Source organism: Peromyscus californicus, unplaced genomic scaffold, assembly GCF_007827085.1.
Source record: "Peromyscus californicus insignis strain IS unplaced genomic scaffold, ASM782708v3 Scaffold_24__1_contigs__length_46423439, whole genome shotgun sequence".
Taxonomy (NCBI): domain Eukaryota; kingdom Metazoa; phylum Chordata; class Mammalia; order Rodentia; family Cricetidae; genus Peromyscus; species Peromyscus californicus.
Window position 1 is genome coordinate 14,583,717 of NW_026294535.1, and position 19,517 is coordinate 14,603,233.

At 38.8% G+C, this 19,517-nt stretch overlaps 1 protein-coding gene and 1 pseudogene across 1 annotated transcript in view; both read left to right on the forward strand.

Moving 5' to 3' along the window:
* The window catches only part of Eea1 (early endosome antigen 1), a 117,099-nt gene that overhangs the window by 88,338 nt on the left and 9,244 nt on the right, over positions 1 to 19,517 (forward strand). The window contains exons 16-23 of the mRNA XM_052753183.1: positions 969 to 1,082; positions 4,443 to 4,598; positions 6,594 to 6,733; positions 8,568 to 8,898; positions 9,070 to 9,171; positions 10,053 to 10,247; positions 14,109 to 14,291; positions 19,217 to 19,402. Of these exons, the coding sequence (XP_052609143.1) occupies positions 969 to 1,082; positions 4,443 to 4,598; positions 6,594 to 6,733; positions 8,568 to 8,898; positions 9,070 to 9,171; positions 10,053 to 10,247; positions 14,109 to 14,291; positions 19,217 to 19,402 (1,407 nt within the window). The remainder of the gene's footprint in view (positions 1 to 968; positions 1,083 to 4,442; positions 4,599 to 6,593; positions 6,734 to 8,567; positions 8,899 to 9,069; positions 9,172 to 10,052; positions 10,248 to 14,108; positions 14,292 to 19,216; positions 19,403 to 19,517) is intronic.
* Positions 14,577 to 14,731, forward strand: LOC128120114 (uncharacterized; annotated as a pseudogene).

A 19,517-nucleotide genomic window follows, 5' to 3' on the forward strand; every position in this document is an offset into this window, starting at 1 on the left:
CAAACATTGGTTCTGTGAAGATCAAGATTGAGTTACGGGGAAATAAGTATTTGGGGATTTTCCTTTCTGCTTGAAATTACAGTTACCGTGTATATTTTAGATTTTTTGTGTTTGCTGATCCTCTCTTGACTTAGTTAAATGAATATCATTTTAACTCTTCTAGAGTATTTTAATTTCAAATGTATTTGTATTTTTTCTACTTTTTGCTTTTTTTACTAGGGGTGAATTGTGCTAAAGTTATCTCAGTACTTATAAATGCCACTTTTGATAAAGAAGGTACAACTTTTAGCTCATTTGACCCTTTCAAAACTTATTATGGAAAGCCTGAGGTTTTAAATGTGTAATTTTTGGCTTTTAATGAGCATCAAAAATAGAACTCTTTATATGACAAGTTATCTGAAAAGGGTGAATGTTAATCATACTTCTGATTTGTGTTTATTGTTTGGACTCCATACTGAAGTCCTTGATCTGTGGAGCCATTATTTTCTATGGCATAGTTCAGTTTATTGTAATACTGGTAAACGTTGACATTTCTTTCTGAAAAATACAGTGGCCTCCCCGAGGAAAACAAAAGTATACAATTTATGTGCCTTTTTGAGATAGGGTCTAAGCATGTAGCATGGTCTGGAACTCACAGACCATTTGCCTTTGCCTCTTGCATGTTGGGTCACAGACCTGTATCCCCAGTCCTGGAACCATTTTTTTTTTTTTTTCACAAAGGGGCACACCCGATGTTTTGGTGTCCCAGAGGAACAGCTTTTCATTGCTGTCTGCCAATTCCTAGGAGTCTTCCCTCACCCATTTCTCTTTGGGGGAGTTTCACACATGCATTCTTCAGTGTCTCAGTTATTACTTTTCTATTAAAGAACCTAATTTTTGAATAGTTTTGTGACAAAACTAATGTGTCTTAAGGAAGGGAAAGACAGCAGTTAAATATGGAATTTAGTAATTTGTAAATTTTGTTTCAGATTAAAGCCAAAACTGAATTATTACTATCAGCAGAAGCAGCCAAAACTACTCAAAGAGCTGATCTTCAGAATCATTTGGACACAGCTCAGAATGCATTACAAGATAAACAGCAGGTAGGGAATCTGGTCATGTCACATTAAAACCTCGTGTGTTGTAGTTAAATTAATTGCTCACTTGTTAAGATGAAGACCGGCTTTATATAATCTTGGGATAGGCTTTCATACCCTCTTTTTCGGAGTTTTTAGAACCAGTTGAGCAGGTCAGAGAGATGGATGTAAAAATACCATCTATTTTTTATAAAACTAGTGTGCAGGTGTGTCTGGGCTTCCTAATAGGGTATTGTGTATTCCAGCTAGCCGAGGCCATAGTCAGAGATGAAATGTTACTTCCATGTATGGGATTGTGCCTTTTCACATGAAGGACCAGTGGTTGAGGTAGACGATGGGCTGCCTGTGACCCAGATGTACTTTTACTGAAGAACAGGAAAAGGATGCTGCGCTCCAGCCCAGTTCTAAGAGTCGCTCCTTTTCTTGGCGGTTAGAGGGAGTGAGGATGCTTGGATGACAACAAGTTTCCTTAATGGAAACTTCTGCTTTAGGGTCAGTGTCCAAGTGCTAGTGGCCTTCCTCACCCTTTGTTAGGGGGGAGTTCTTAGAATATACTTACTAAGAATACTACTGAAGGCCCATTGTAAAAAGAGAAATCAGAAATGTATCAAATTCCAAAAGCAAAACAGTTTCCTGTATTTACCCTTTATTCTAATTCAGTCTTTCTCCTTAGGTAGAAATGTTTTCTGTTAGATTTGTTATGTATCATTCCAGACCGTTGTAAGCACTGAAAACATGTATAGTTACGTGTTTGGGTTGTTGTCCACACACTAATATTTTCCTTCATACACATGAAATCACACGTAAGTGGTTCTGGTACTCACGTGTACTTACATCTGGAAAAAAATGTGTTTTGCCAAGTATGTGGTCAGAGTTGGGAATGATACCATGAGAATATTTATAAGAGCAACCACATAATGGTGCAGTCTTTATCTGTCTGCATATTACCAAGAACATTTGTGGGCAACCAGAAGAAGATGAAACAGTAAGCAGTTTCTGCATGTGCTTGATGAGGGGCTAACATCCTTGTTATTTAAAACACTGTAAGAAGAAAGTGAACTGCCAAGGAGATTCGGGCTGAACATCATGTGTCTAAAAATACCCCATACAAAACTTTCTGAGCAACAGTGATGGATTTAGAGCATATAGAATCATAAGTTTCTAAGTGAAGATTATTAATCTGTGAGATCTGTTTTCCGAACCTGAAGTCTCAAAAATTCTGGTTGTAAGCATTTCATATGTAAGGAATACTCCACTTGTATACAGATATAAAACTGTATTAGAAAATATTCAGGTTTCTTAAGAATCAGTTACAAATTGAGACAATAGATACATTTGCCACTATAGAGGGAAACTCGTGTGTGTATGTGTGTGTGTGTGTGTGTGTATGTGTGTCTGTCTGTCTCTCTGTCTGTATGTGTGTGTGTGTGTGTGTGTGTGTGTATATGTCTTTGTGCATGGGTGTTTGTATGTATGTATATCATGTGTGTGCGTCTGTCTCTGCCTGTATGTCTGTATGTATATCTCTGTGTGTGTGGGTATCTGTATGTCTGTATGTATGTATATCGTGTGTGTGTCTCTGTCTCTGTATATCTGTATGTATATGTGTGTGTGTATGTGTGTATGAGTCTGTATGTCTGTCTGTATGTATATCTGTGTGTCTGTAAGTCTGTATGTATATCTCTCTCTGTGTGTATGTGTCTGTAAGTCTGTATGTATATCTCTGTGTGTATGTGTCTGTATGTCTGTATGTATATCTCTGTGTGTCTATGTGTCTGTATGTCTGTATGTGTATATCTCTCTGTCTGTATGTGTCCGTATGTATATCTCTGTGTGTGTGTATGTGTCTGTATGTCTGTATGTATATCTGTGTGTGTGTGTGTGTGTGTGTATGAGTCTGTAAGTCTGTATGTATATCTCTCTCTGTGTGTATGTGTCTGTATGTCTGTATGTGTCCGTATGTATATCTGTGTGTGTGTGTATGTGTCTGTATGTCTGTATGTATATCTGTGTGTGTGTGTGTGTGTGTGTGTGTGTGTGTGTGTGTGTGTGTGTGTGTTTCAAGAACTTAAGAATTGGATGGGAAATGGAGAGCAAGACTGGAGGGATGATCAAAACAAAGTATTTAATAAAATGCCATAATGAAACTGTTACTTTGCAAATTAAAAGTAAAATAAAATAATTAAAGAAAAACTTCAGATTTTCCATATTTTGTAATCTTTTATCCTAAGGGAATAATAGCTATAAATATTGTTTTTGCATCTCTAGTATTAAATGCAGAAAGTGTAGTAGTAATCTAAGAATTTAAAGTAGATTAGTAATAAGTAAATTGGCTAAAAAATGAGTCATACCAATAAGGTGGCAATTTATGCAGTTAGATATAATCTAGAAAACAGTGTCAAAAAGTTTTATGGTGAAGTATTGTGATAGAAATAAAGAATTTTAAAGTAAAACAGTGTGCAAAGTAGGATCTATTTTTACTTAATTTATATAACTATTTGCTCATTTATTGTAGTGGTGGAGATTGGACCCAGGGCCTCACACATGCTAGGAAAGCCATCTCCGTCTGAGTCCCACCTCAGCCTGTTCCTATAAGTTCATAAAATAAATAGAAACCAAGTTAATGTGTGGACAAGATGAGAAGGAAAGTTATCAGAACATTGACAGTGACTACCCGTGGACAGACTTGCTAGTCATTTTTATTGTTATTTCTGTGAAACTGGATCGTCTAGAGATTTTGGTAAATGTTACAGATGTAATAACTACAATGTTTTCAGAAACAATTTACAAATGGTGTTTTGAAAATTGAAAATATTCAACTACAGTGTAGTAGTTACTGTTATTAACTTATTCAATGATCTGTCGTATATTTTAGCTTTTGGATAGCATTGTTAACTGGCTAGGGAAGTAGCTCAGTGGCGTAGAGCCTCCCTAGCATGTGTGAGGCCCTGGGTCTGATTCATTTGAGCCCTTGCTGCTCTTGTAGAGGACCTGGGTTCAATTCTCAGTGCCCACATGGCAGCTCATGACTGTCCATAGCTACAATTTCAGTAGATTTGATTCCCTCTTCTGACCTCTGCTGGCACCAGACGTACGTGTGGTGCTTCCAGGAAAAACACTCATGTATATAAAGTAATAAATCTAAAAAATGCTTAAGTTATTTAACTGTTACACAAATAAGCTTGGCATCTTACGTTATGTACAATTTAATTTTCTTGTTAGTGGATAAAGATAATATCTGATAAGTCATTGAATGTATCTGAAGTCTTACTCCAGATATTTTCTTATATAAAATTACAGTTTTCTGTTTTGCTTTGACTGAATATCAGGGTGCTACGGCTTTTCTTCAAATGTGTTTTTCTGCAGGAGTTGAATAAGGTCACTGTGCAGCTGGATCAGGTCACTGCGAAGTTCCAGGAGAAGCAGGAACATTGCAGTCAGCTAGAGAACCATCTCAAGGAATTCAAAGAGAAGAATCTCTCTTTAGAACAAAAGGCTGAAGACTTAGAAGGCCAAGTTAGGGTTTGTATAAAAACAGTTGAATTTGTCATATTTCCTACTCAACAACTTTGGAGTCTGATCCTTCACAGAATCACAGACTTGAAGTAACAGAGAAAGGTGGAGTGGTGTAACTTCAAAGATTATTCTATCAGTTAATCTTGAATTCCATCTTTATGTTCCATTCCCTTGTTAATGGGTGACTTTTATAAATAACAATTAACATAGTACTGGTTTTATTATAAAGTGTAAAATATTTCCAGAAGACACCAAACAGTATAATTCTGTTGTTCTAGAATCTCTTCTCCCCTTTGATTTTTCCATTTCCCTACATGTTATTCCAATATAATATCACATATGGTGGCATTTTTTCTTTTTAAATGTTTATATACCCTTTGGATTTTGCTTCTAATTTAGCAATGTATTTAAATGGTTATAAGCTGAACCTTACTTTAAGATAATTTTAAGTGAGATGTTGATTTACTAAAAAGATGAGATAATTAGACATATCAGAGAAAAATTTGAGTTTAGAAATTACCAGCAGTTAAGCAAAATATTCTCAGGTCTCATGTTACCTATACTTCCATAATCAGTTGAAGGCTGCTGTGTGATTATAGAATTATGAGGTGACTGTTTTCCACGGACATCTATTCCAGTATAACATGAGAGAATGACCACAGCTCTGCAGTTCTGTTTATGACTGTTTGTTTTAATGCCAGCAGTAGTAGTAGTGACCCATCAGATGTGGTTGGAAAGAATAGGTAATAATGTGTTACAGAAAAGTGAGCAGAGAGGACTGTTTGGGGCCTTTCTAAGATAGTTGTCATTGGAACAAGAATCTGTCAGGTGACTCTGGGGTCTGTCACATGATACCTGATTTTACATAACACCTCATACTGTACACTTCAAAAATCACAGAGAAAAGGCAAACGAGGAGATAAGTCTAACTCGATTTAAGCATAGCATTAGGTACCCATGGCATGTATAATGTCTATGCTTTGTGTTTCGTTTAAGAAAATAATTAAATGAGGGTGATGGAGATTGCTGAGTCAATAAAATCCTGCCATGTGAGCAAGAGGACCTGAATTTGGAGACTTGGCATCCATGTAAAATGCCAAGCGTGACAGAGAGGGCTGGGAATGCTTGCTGGGCAGACAGAGAAAGAAGGGTCCCTGGGACTTACTGCCTGGCCAGCCTAGCTGTATCTGCAAGCTTTGGGTTTAATGAGACACCCCATCTCAGAAAATGAGATGCAGAGTTATTGAGACGTTTGTCTGCATGCACGCGCACGCACACACACGCACACACAGGAACATACACACATACATACATACACACACACACACACACACACACACACACACACACACACACACATACACACAGAGGAACATACACACACACACACACACACACACACACAGAGGAACATGCACACATACACACACATTCATACGCACACTAAAGATAAGAGAAAGCACATTGCTTCTATTTAAACCTATGTGTAGTAGTTTGTTTTTATAAATTTGAAAAATAAGAGACATAATAATATGTATGACCTGCCTAGCACACTCTAAAGAACAGTGATAAACTGTAAACTAAGACACTAATTAAGCCAAGTCAGGAATTTTAAGTGCTGTGTTTTTAGGGTCAGTGGATATCAGTTCGAGGCCTACATGACAGATCCATTCATTTTTATGTGAAGCATCTTGTTATTGCATGGTTGTTAGCTGCACATGTGTAGGTAATATATTTTAGTGGGTACAGGAATGACCTGTTATTTGGAGTTTTTTCAAACTTGAGTTAACAAACTTTTGCTTTTTTTTAATAAATATTTGTGTTTAAGTTGATTCTCTCATAACTAATGTAAATATGTAAGAAGCCTAATCTAGATTGTCTGACAGATAACAGCTTCCTCATTCAGTATTGGCTTCAGAAAGGGGTTCTGTAAATACAGTTATTTTGTCAATAACAATGTTATAACATTTAATAATAGACAGTTGCTGTTCTTCACCTCAGAAACTAGAAGCTGATGCTCTTGAAGTTAAAGCAAGCAAGGAGCAGGCCTTGCAGAGTCTGCAGCAGCAGCGGCAGCTGAACACGGAGCTTGAGCTCAGAACCGCAGAGCTGAGTAAAGAGCTTGAGGAGGAGAAGGAAATGTAAGCCGGGGGTCCACTTTATATCCTACGGTTCTGTGTGCTCTCACGGCTTAGAGACTCCACTGTGCGTGCGCGTGCGCGTGCGTCTTGGTTTTATATACTACTAATGTTAATGTCAATGGAAAACAAAGCCATTATTACTCAAAGTTAATTTCATTTTCCATTGTTCACTTGGTTTTGTAAAATTCGGTTCAGTCACTTTTCAGCAGTAATGTGGCACCTGTTTCTCTCATGTTCATTTCACGTTGTTCACCGTTTGAAATAGTTAATATAAGATTTTAAATATTGGAATGTGTATATGTGTCACTTAAGAACAGGCAAGTTTCTGCTCTCAGATACTTTACTAAGTACACAATGGGTTTTTACTCATTAGGAATGATTGTTTTCTTCAACTTTGTAGTGAATTTTTGCAGCTTTGATATTATTGAGTTCTTAATTTCCTTTCTCTTGCTGTGATGAACACTAAAGAATTTGGAAAGGAAAAGGTTGATTATGTTTTATGGGTTAGAGTCTGTCATCCAAGGAAGCCAGGACTAGTGGTTAAGGCAGGAACCTGGAGGCAGGGACTGAGCAGAGGCCATGGAGAGTGCTGCTCACGTGACTTGCTCAGCCTGCTGTGACATACCACTCAGGACAACCTACCCGGGGCTAGCATGGCCCACAGCGGGCTAGGTCTTCAGTCAGGGACGTACACCACAGGCTTACCCACTGGTCAGTCTGATGGGAGCGTTTTCTCAGCCAGTTTGTGTCCCCCCGACAATGAATGAATGAATGAATGAATGAAATGAATGAACAAATAAATAAATAAATGACCAGCACGCTGAGTATGAGGAGACACCAGAATCAGTGCACATTCTCAAACTTGGATTTTCACTTCCTTGTGTAGCTTATTCATTCTTGCATTCAAAACCTGTATAAAAGGATCAATGAGGCCCAGCACTCGGGAGGCAGAGCCAGGCGGATCTCTGTGAATTCAAGGCCAGCCTGCTCTATAGAACAGGACAGGCACCAAAACTACACAGAGAAACCCTGTCTCAAAAAAAAACAAAACAAACAAACAAAAAAAGGTTCAATGATAAAGGATCACTTGATAATCTGATATAGTTGAAGTTAGATAAACCATTTGTCTTCATTTTTGAAGTAAAACGATTCCTTTAAAAATATCTTACTATATATTATGTTTTAACATAATATGTTTTGATATTGAGATTTCTCAACATAAAGTATGTTTTATATTTTTAAGGGAAGAGGCAGAGTTCTGTGCATGCTTAGGAAATTACACACTGACTAGGTACTTTAGGGAGCTGGAACACCTTTGCTGGTTGTTGTAGACTCTCTAGGATTTATTATCTGGATTTCTCTGATGACTCACTGTGGTGGACAGGACTGGAGTAACTTAGAAATCATGTACATCTGATGAGATGTTTTAAGGCAATTTTCAGTGGTTTAAATTTTGTTAGTGATAAGTAGAACACAAATAACAAATTTAAAATAAACATATGAGCCATTACATTTTAGAGAAATAAATATTCCCTTATTTCCTGGTTCTTTATATTATTTCTTTTGGGACACATAAAAAATTCAAGACTTGCCGGGCGGTGGTGGCGCACGCCTTTAATCCCAGCACTTGGGAGGCAGAGCCAGGTGGATCTCTGTGAGTTCGAGGCCAGCCTGGTCTCCAAAGCGAGTTCCAGGAAAGGCGCAAAGCTACACAGAGAAACCCTGTCTCGAAAAAACCAAAAAAAAAAAAAATTCAAGACTTAGTAATCGCTTATGAGTAATTTTGATTAGTGAATTTTTATATTAATTTTAAAAATTCTTTTTTAATATCCAGAGTATCTAGTACAAAATTAGATCTGCAGAATAAATCTGAAGCCCTTGAAAATATTACACAAACTCTTACCAAGAAAGAGAAAGAAAAAGTTATTTTGAAACAAGAATTTGAAAAGTTAAGTCAAGATGCAGAGAGGCAGCGCAAGGAGCTGGATGGCCGAGTCCAGGCAGCAGTCGCGGACCTGAGAACAGTGGAGGAGCAGAAAGCCGCTCTGATGGCCGAGCTGTCCTCAACAAAGGAGCAGTTGTCCCAAGTTTCCGAGTCTTTAAAGAACTCCAAGAGTGAATTCGAGAAGGAGAATCAGAAAGGAAAAGCTGCTTTATTAGATCTGGTTAGTTGTTCACATTTACTTTCTTATCTGAGGCCGTCATCTTATTAAGGTGCCCAGCTGCTGTGGGGGGGGAGGGGGGCTTGTGTATTTATTTCCTTTATATTTTCTTCCTAAGCTGATAAACCACTGTAGGTTATTACAGACATTTTCTGTGGAATGTTCCTTTATTAGGAAAAAGTTTGTAAAGAATTAAAGCATCAGCTGCAAGTACAGACAGAAAGTTCACTCAAGGAGCAGAAAGAACTGAAAAAGTCACTTGAGAAAGAGAAAGAGGTACAGTTTTCTTTTCTTAATGTTAATATGCAAAATATCATAGACCTTTGTACTTTCCAGTTGCATTCATCCTGATCGGGAATGTTTATTTCTCTAAAATTTAATGGCTCATATGTTTATTTTAAAATTGTTATTTGTGTTCTACTTACCACTAACAAAATTTAAACTCGTTTAAAATGTAAGGGCCGAATAAAGGAATGTAAGTAAGAAAAGGAGGAAACGGAGTCAACTAACCCTCAGAGTTTTAATTAGATAGGGTTAAAGAACGGTACAGTTGAAAAGATTAATAGCTTCTTAAATATGACTTATTTCATAGACTGCCTGGTTTCCTTTTTTATTGCTGTGATAAAACCCTGACCAAAAACAGGGTGGGAAGAAAAAGATTTGTTTGACCTACGCATCCTGATCACAGCCGGTCGTGGAGGGAAGCCAAGGCAGGGACTCCTGCAGAGACTATGGAGAAACGTTGTTACTAGTTTATTCCCCAAAGCTTGCTCAGTCACTATCCTACATCCCGAGGACCACCAGTCTGGGGTGGCGTGCCCACAGTGGGCTGGCCCACCCTCATCAGTCCCCCACAGGCTTGCCCACTGAAGCTCTTCTTCCCAGATGACTCCAGCTTAGGTCAAGTGGACACAAAACTAGCCACCACATAGACAATGATGTTTGATGATGAGTGTGTAGAATAAAGGCCATTTTTGGACTGCTCACTACACAGTTTTCAAGTACTTCACATCATTAATTGTCTATGAAGTAAGTCATGTTTGGAAGGTGACCAACAGGTTCAGTAATACCGTCAGAAGTAGTGTGTTACTATAGCAGAGACTCAGAGAATGTGTTCTGATGAATGAACGAATCAGACAGGTTTCGTTTTCTCATAGACTTCTCAACAGTTGAAGGCAGAGCTCGGCTCACTCAGGGGAGAGGTTGCACAGGCTCGAAGTGCATTGGAACAGAAGGAGAAAGAGGGGCAGCAGCTTCTGGGGGACATAGACCGGCTAACGCAGGCGACCGAACAGAAGAGCAGGCAGATTGAAGCGCTTCAAGGGGAAGTCAAAAGTGCTGTTTCTCAAAAGGTACCCACAAAAATTGTTGACCTCTTTATAGGAAGAAAAAATTGGACCTTAAGATAATATCAAAGTGAGTTTTATTATACATAAGTTGATATATATTTAAATTTTTGTTAAATCTATAGCTCATATTTGATATATGATTTAAGTCTGAATGTTCATTCATTGAAATTGCCAGCTAATTTATTAAAATTTTGATACTAATCATTTGTCTACTAATTCATGTCTCTGTACGAAAATACATGGAAATAATGTTTGCCATTGGGGCAGTTACGTATGTAACACTTCTTCTGTTGTAGAAAAATCTAAAGGAATTCACAATACATCACCTTTACTATGGGAAAACAATGACAAGAATCATGAAGTGACATGTATTTTAGAAATTCAGCAATGTCAGATTGTGTATGGTATCGTTGACATATTATATCATAATGTTTTTATTTCCAAGAATAAAGGGACAATTTATTGTTAGTCACCTGGTTTATGTTCTTAAACACAGTCTCATCTTCTCCAGAATGAGTTGAAAAATTGGCTGTGTTCAGTATGAAATATTTGAACAACATAAGGTCTTTTTCCATTGTCAGTTTTTGCTTATTAAGTGGTCTTCAGAGAAGCGGGTACAACCCTGAGTCTGTAGAAAAACCTAAATATGTCATGTCATAACAGTTGGCTGCCGGAGAAACTAGAGTAGAAAGAATACACATTAAAAACAGTACACAGGAAGTTTTATGTTTACCAGTTTTTCTGTTATGCTATATTACGTAAAAATAACTTGATAAAAATATAGGCAAGTGTGGAAACATTTGTCCTTTTGTGCTTTCACATGGAATCAGAAATTAGGATGTAATTGTCACAGGGTATGTTTTGAACATTTTTTTTCTGAATCGTTTTAGTCTTTCACAGCATCGCACATGTAGATAATATATTTGGTCATGCTTGTCCCTTATTCTTATTTTTCTCCATCTTACTTCTGAATAGGTCCCTATACTACTTAACCTTTTTTCCTTTTTTAAATTATTTCTTTTATTTCTTGAGATTACAATTACATGGTCTATCCCCTCCATCTCCCCCCACAAATCCTCCCATATAACCTCCTTGTTCCTTTTCAAATTCATGGCCTCTTTTTTTCCACTAATTACATATAGTTACACAGCTATACACGTAACAACAGTTCATGATAAAAGGGGATCATGTCCTCTCTTAAAAATAACAACTGAGTTTAATTAGGTTCCCGGCATAAACGTGAGTGTGGACTTACTTACTGAAGCACGGCCACTCACCAGTGTCTAGTCCACTGAAGAAAAACGACTCCCCAGCATCTGTGATGGAATGTTGAAAGACTCCATCTTGTGCAGGTCTTGTTAGTTGCACATTTTAATGGTTTGTTTTGGTTTTTTTTTGAGATGGAGTTTGCTAGGATACCGTTAGGGCTAGAAGATGTCATCTTGCTATCTAAGCACTTCAAATAGCTGAATTACAGCTATTCTTAATTTGTACACATTGATGTTTGAAGTCTTTTTCCCCCCCAGAATTTAGTGTCACATCCAAGTATTTCTGGAACTTCATCTTTATATCATCATAATTTAATGAATTAAAAAATAGAACTATTTTGCATGTTTTTCTCTTTATTAAATGATTATAAGATTTCTTTCAGATTTAGGGTTAATATATATTGCATATGTTTTGTACAGCTTCACTAGATAATGCCTAAAATTAGAGAAGGCACTGAGAACCTGCTGCAATGAGCAGGCAGTGCTGTGGTGGCAGAGTATGGGCGAGAATGGGCTGCAGGTGTGGTTTGGAAGGGCAGTTACTGCGTCTTTTTGAGAGACTAGATGGGGAGAGGCACTAGAAGAATCCAGGAGAACGCTAGGTTTACAGTTGCGCACATGGATGGTTGACATTTATTGGAATGAAGTGGTGGTTTTTTGGTTGTTGTTTTGTTTTGTTTTTTGGATGGGCGGATTTGCTCTCAAGAATCAAGAGTTCAGGTAGAGATAGTTGCCCATAGATTGTTCAAGAGGAGATGTCATGGAAGTCCTTCATAATAAGAGCTCAAAGTTCAGGTGGAGAGGTTAAAGCTACTTGTTAAATAAAAGGTATTGAAAGCTATAGTTCTAGAAGAGATCTTTTAAAAAAATTCATAATGAATTTTGGAGTTCTATAATATTGAGAGATACAGTTGAAGAAAAGCAACCAGTAAAATAATTTGAGGAGAAATGACCGGCAAAATAGGAAGAGAACTTGTAAGACATTTATTTGTCCTGGAAACTATGTGGAAGAACATTCTGTAGAAGGGGACCCAGTTAGCTATCAAGTGCCACTGAGTGACCAGTGAGACGTGGATAGTGGCAGGTTTGAAACTGAAGGACACCGATGACATCAACTTCAGATTCACTAAACTAATAGATCATTCTATTTTTATAGAAGTTTAATTGACACATCGTAACTATACATATTCATAGCATGGATGCAGGGATAATTCTATGCATGTGTACATTCTTTTCCTTTTATTGAAAATAGCTTTCTTTTTCACATACTATATCCTGATTACAATTTTCCCTCCTTCTGATCATCCCAATTCCTCCCCACCTCCCCTGCCATCTAGACCCACCCCTTTCTGTCTCTTATTAGAAAACAAACAAGCTTCTATGGAATAATAATAAAATAAAATATTATATAATAAGATAAAAACTTAGGTATATTTTTTGGTGATCAAATTAGAGAAATTAACATTTCTGTTTCCTTTAAACATCATTTACTCATCTTGAGAACCCCCAAACTCTTATCTTCTAGCTCTTTGTAAAACATACAGTAAAGTACTATCAATCACTGTCTTGGAACTTTTTCCTCCTAGTAGTAAATACTACTTGGTACCATCCTTGGGTCTCTTTATTCTCCCAATGTCCGTACCCTTGTAAGCCTCTGTCAGAACTGTCTTACTCTATGAAAGATACATATTTATTTTAAAAGCCAAGCATATTTTACTATTATGCAGACATATTTTAATTACATCATATTTTTATATATCTCCTAAATATTCTTAAAGATAAGTTAGTGTCTTAGTTAGGGTTTCTACTGCTGTGAAGAGACACCATGACCACGGCAACTCTTATAAAGGAAAACATTTAATTGGGCTGGCAGCTTACAGTTCACAGGTTCAGTCCATTATCATCATGGCATGACATGGTGGCATGCAGGCAGACACGGTGCTGGAGAAGGAACTGAGAGTTTTACATCTTGATCTGCAGGCAACAGGAAGTGAACTGTCTGACTGGGTGTAGCTTGAGCAAAGGAGACTTGAGAGCCCACCCCCACAGTGACACACTCCTCCAACAAGACCACACCTCCTAATAGTGCTGCTCCCTTTGGGGTCATTTTCCTTCAGAGCCGTACAGTTGGTTTTAGAGTAGTTTGAACTTATGTAAAATTTTCATTCGGTCCTGTTATTAATAATGATGACTTATAGAAGTTCCCAGAATTACTCTTGAGTTTTCAAGAGTAGAAACTACATACTCATTTCAGCACAGTAATGGCTTCTTAATTTCTTTCATGTAGACATTTCTCTTAGTTCAGTCTTAAAATGTCATCCAGGAAACCCAGCACTGTGTTTCTGCTGGCATTGTTACAGGTCCCTAAGGTCCCTCTCCTCTCGCGGAATGTCTCTCATTCCCTTTGATTGCTTTTGCCCTTTGAATTGGGACTTGTTGGTTTTGTGATTCTTTGACTTCATACATTTATTAAAAGATAATTTTAGGACGTAAATGCAGTTTCTCTGGTTTTCCAGAATTTGAGTTGTATGAATTTTGACTTATATCTGACTGGCTTTGGAGTGGCATTCCCTTAAGCAACTGCTGCATGTTTTAGACAGAGCTGGAGAACGCGCTGCAGCGGCTCTCATCTCAGGCGGCCCAGGAGCGCGCGGCAGAGAGAGAAAAGCTGGCCGCCTTGCAAGGCACCTACAACAAGTGCCAGGACAGCCTGAAACAGCTGCAGTCTGACCTCTACGGCAAAGAGTCGGAGCTTCTGGCCACCAGGCAAGACCTGAAGGTACGGTACGGTGAGCTGTGGTGTGTTAGAAAGCCAGGAAGCTGTTTGTCCATGCCCGCTAAACAATTCCCTTGCCTGATGGGCAAGGGAAGGTAGTATTTGTGAAGTATCATATTTTTTCTATCAAATTATTACTTTGATGTTCTTTTTTAAAAGTTAAGTTTTATGACAAAAATTGTGGTATATATAAATAAAAATACATAAAACTCATGTTAAAATAAGTTACAGTGAAATAATTTGGGATATGTTATTATACTACTACCTTTTCGAAGGATTTTGAAGCCTTTATTTAAAAATAACTGCAATCAAGCAGGTGGTTTTCCCAGGGCGAGGCTCACCCATTGCACTTGGGGTGTGTTGACCCCTGCGATTTTCCCAAATGCGGGAAACTCGACTGCAAAATTTATGGTAGTGGGGGACTGCGTGCGCGCTCTCCCCTGGTATTTGTTTTAAGTAAAAATAGACTAATAAAAAAATAAATAAAAATAGCTTCAAAGGTTGACTGGTTATAAGCCAGTTATGAGAAATGCAAGGGGTTTTACTGTTGTCCTGCAAAACTGACTTTTACTGTTATGTATTTGTCGACTTCCTAAGCTTCTAGGAATGCCTGATGATTATAATTAGGCCAATTAAATATAGCCTCAATTAATAATACTATGTGATCAAATAAAGTACCATGTTTATTAAAATGAAGGGTGTAAATAAAAAGGTAAGCAAGTTTTATACAATAGTGGCATATTAATTCTCTAAAGGGAAGCAAATAGTGTGCTCTTGCACACACACAACATTCAGCCAGCACCCCACCTCTCTCCCTCAGACCCTATCTCTGTCTCTGGTCTTTTTTTTTTTTTTGTCATGGTAAAATATGCTATCTCTTTCCTATATTTGGGGGTTTTATTTAAAGTGCACTACTGTAAAATTTTGTTGAGAATCACCAAACATTAAAACATTTTATTTATAGATATTGTATACATGTTGTATTTTATTCATGGGCTCTTGTGGGGATGGATTTATGAGGAGAGCTAGGCCACTTAGGTATGTGAGTAGATCCTGAACTATAGGTAAGATTTGGAAATGCAGTCTTGACAAGGATCGTTTGGTACTGCAGAGGAGGTGAGCAGAGCCGACCAGGAGTGCTGGTTTATATTTGGACTTCGGTTTAAAAAGTAGGATCCAGCCGGTGGTGGTGCACCCCTTTAATCTCAGCACTCAGGAGGCAGAGGCAGGGGATCTCTGTGAGTTTGAGGCCAGCCTGGTCTACAGAGTGAGAGAAACAGACAGAGACAGTCAGAGACAGAGAAACCCTGTCTCAAAAAAGAAAAAAAGTATCCAAATTGTGAAGTATATTAAGTGCTTTGCAAAAAACAATTGGATTTTATATTTGTTCTTTTTTTTTTTTTTTTTTTAAAAGAGAGAGTCAAGCAGAGGGGAAAAATGAAGAACATGCTGTTTTAAGAAACCTAACCTGGAGCAATTTTAAAGAAGCTTGAATCACTTAGTGAGGAGATCAGTTAAGAATTTTTCTCTCCTCCAGAGGGTCTGACACCTTCTTCTGGCTTCCTGTGTGCATGTAATGCACATTAACTCGTGCAGGCACACACACACACACACACACACACACACACACACACACACACACACACAAATAAAAATAAATTAATTAAAAAAATCTCTCTCCATAAATTCTGGTAGTCAGATGCTGGTTGGTTAGGACTAGCATTAGAGTTGAGGAAATGCCAGGGGTAAAGGAAGGGCAGAGTTCACAGCAGGCCCAGTGGCAGGGATCAGCCACAAAGACTTGACACAGAAACAGAAAACTGAGGAAAGAATTTTCACAGTGATAAGAGGGGGAAGGAGGGAAAAAGAGGCTGATTAGTCCCCATCCTCCCAAAAAGGCAAGGGTGCTGGAGAGAGAGCTCAGTGGTTAGAAGTACTTACTGTTTTCCAGAGGATCTGAGTTCGATTCCCAGCACCCACCTGGCAGCTCACATGCCTGTAACTCCAGTTCTAGAGGATCTGATGCTTCTTCTGACCTCTGTGGGCACCGAACACATTTGATGCACAGACATACATATAGGCAAAACATACGTACACATAAACAAAAATAAAAAGATCTCTAAAGAAAGAAAAAGTAGAACTGGTCCTTTTATTTGTGTTAAATTGTTTGTTTTACAACATGTTGGCAGACCTGTGGGGAAATTTGGATTTAATCTGAAGGCCGTGAGGGGACAGTGAGGCACTTGCGTGTGATCTGAATGAAAGAAAAAGCAGAGGGTGGGCCTAGGAAAGGCATCACAACAGAGCTCCATGGAGCCTCTCAGGAAGCGCCTCTTGCAGGTGAGGCTGGCCCAGCAATGCAGCCCAACAGAAAGAACCATGGTTGGAGCTGCCTTTCCTACTCAAAGCTCACTTCTTTTACCACCACTTCCAGAGGAAACAGGTTCCTAAGGAAGCCTGAGTATTTACAGACCAGGAAGAGGATGGATGTCAGCCATGACTGTCCTTGGCATCAGTGAGGTGGTCTCACCTGTAAGAGGAGGAGAAGAGTGAGAACATTCTCTAACAGGACACTTACCTGGGGAAGGCTCTCTGTTATAGCTGATGTCAGTGTGGACATGGTCACCAGTAGGGGAAGAGCCTGGTTTGATCTCTGTGAGCCCCATCTGCTGGATCATTTATGAAATGCTTTGTTCGTTGAGTATTTCCGTTGGCTGCAATCTGTGCTCTTTGTCTACAAAGAATAGAAATGGAATTCACTTATAAATGTATGCCCGGGTAAAGTGAAAATTGTAGGGCTATGCAGAATTAAACCTAACTCTTCTCATCCCTGTACTTTCTCTTATGCCATTTTATCAGACATCAGAAAGAGTAAGACTAACATCGTAAAGGTTTTAGTTGAAAGAAGTATGGGAAAGTTTGCTTCATAAACAAGGGGATTCCATGGGCCGAAACTTTTTTCCACTGGGATGCTACAATTGGTGTAATCAGTCCGGGTTGGTGGGTGATGTGCTCAGGGATAAAGATAAAGACAAATGATCCAGGAGGACCGTTCCAGGGGAAACAGTGCTGAGCAAGTGAGACATGCATGGCAGTGCTTTGTGGGAGTGTATTAGTGGATGTTCCAACAGAGGGTGGAGCAGTAGCCCTTGGCACCTTCAAAAAGGCTTCATGACACAGTCTTCCATCTGGATTTCAAAGAGCTGATTAATGGGTTCATAAGTTTTAGAGGGCCTGCATTTGAAATCTTATAAACTGATGACACTGGAGGGTTTTGTGGGCATTTTGACATTCTTCCAGAACTTTGTAGGGGTACTACTGCTTTCTTTCTAGGTTTTAGCAAGCCTGTTGGACCAGAGTATCTGTTACCTAATATAGTTATAGTAGATTTATGCAGTAGGCTTTGAAATTCATTTGTTTATTTCAGTGCTAAGATCAAACTCATAGTCTAAATCCATGTCAGGCAAGTACTCTACACTAAACTAGCCCCCTGGCCCAGTAAATTTTATTCTTTTAATAAGAATTCTTTTAATAAGAGGATTCTTGATGACATCTAGGCCAGTGGCCGGCCACACGCCTCACTTTACACAGGGTCTCACGCTGCTTTCCTGTGTACTGATGGTGAGCATTTGCTCAGCTTCCCCACTCCCTTTCTGTTCTCTCGGCCGCTCTTCCATGTTAAGGACCGTTTTATGCAGGGTACTCAGCTGATGACTGGCTGTCTGATTATTAAAAAAAGCAACAGCAAGGTGATTCTGGGTACTACCTGACAAAGTGAGTCTGAAAGGCTTAGACTTCTCCTGGCTGTTATTAAAAATTGAGCTTTATATCTGAAAGAATTCTGAACTGAGTTACTGGTAAGAAGTAACCTTTTTTAAGAAGCATAATCTTCAAATTAAATCTTACTTACTTTTGTATTTATTCATTTGCTTAGTTGTTTATGTTTGAGTCAGTGTTTCACAATGTTTTCAAGGCTGCACCCAAACTCATGTGCAGTCGATCCTCTTGCCTCACCCTCCTAGGCACGAGGTTATAGACATCCATGCCTGGCTTCACTTATATTTTATTAAGTATGTGTTATATATAATCCTAACTGGCAGAGATCCTTTCTTGAGTTGCATTATCTGCCTCCTTTTCAAGGGAAGTGTTTCTCTAGTGAGAACTGGGTGCTTCTGTGAGGTCTGGTGAAGAGTGTGTTAGCCAGCCCTCACTCCTGCAGATTCTTAGCCAAAGTCCTGAGGATGGCAGTTCCCCTTTCCTAGGACTGTATCTACAGTACCCAAACAGGCACTTTAGCATTCTTCCACTTCTGCTTCTCAAAACATGGTGTCTGTAGAGCCCCGCCCCTTTCTCTTGTCCCTGTCATTCACTTCAGGACTCTAGCCCTCATGGAATGGGACTGCCCACATTTAGGGTGGGTCTCTCTTCCTGAATTAACCTAATCTAGAAACTCCCTCACAACATACTCAATGGTTGGTTTCCATGGTGATTCTAAATCTGTTAACATGACAGAATTCACCACCACACGAGGGACTTAGAGCAGTCGGGAACTATGATGTTAACTTTGTCACTTGTTCCACCATTGAGACAGGCAGCTCAGAGGATGGATGGGCTGTTGGCTGGTCAGAAGAGCTTTAACTATAAGGCTAAACTTGTTTCTTTAGATTTGTTGATCAGATTGACAGCTGTGAAATCTAACAAAATTCTGTCTTGTTTATCAAGGTGTTTACCAGGTCAGGGAAGGTCGTAGATCCTAGAAAATGTATGTGTGCACATATATAGCACTCAATTGTATTTCTTTTTAAATTATTTTCTTTCATGTCTCATTGAGATGTGATTATGTACTATTTGCTATTGTGTTTTTATTAACTGTTATGCTTGTTGAAATTTACTAATCATATTAACTTGAGGAACTAACTTTTTATAAGTCTATAGAAGAGAAGCTCTCTCTGGCACAAGAAGACTTGATTTCAAACAGAACTCAAATTGGAAACCAAAATAAGTCAATTCAGGAACTGCAGGCTGCCAAGGCTGCTCTGGAGCAGGACTTGGCAAAGCGAGAGCAGCTGCTGAAGGAGCGGAGTAAAGCCCTGCAGGACGCCCAGAGAGAAAAGGTACCTCCTTGGACTCCAGACACCGCTGGGCTGAGGACGGGGAGAGTGTGGAATCCATGCTGAGGCTCTGAGCTGGGAGCTGCTTCGTCACCGCGTCTTGTGGTGTCTCCACCAG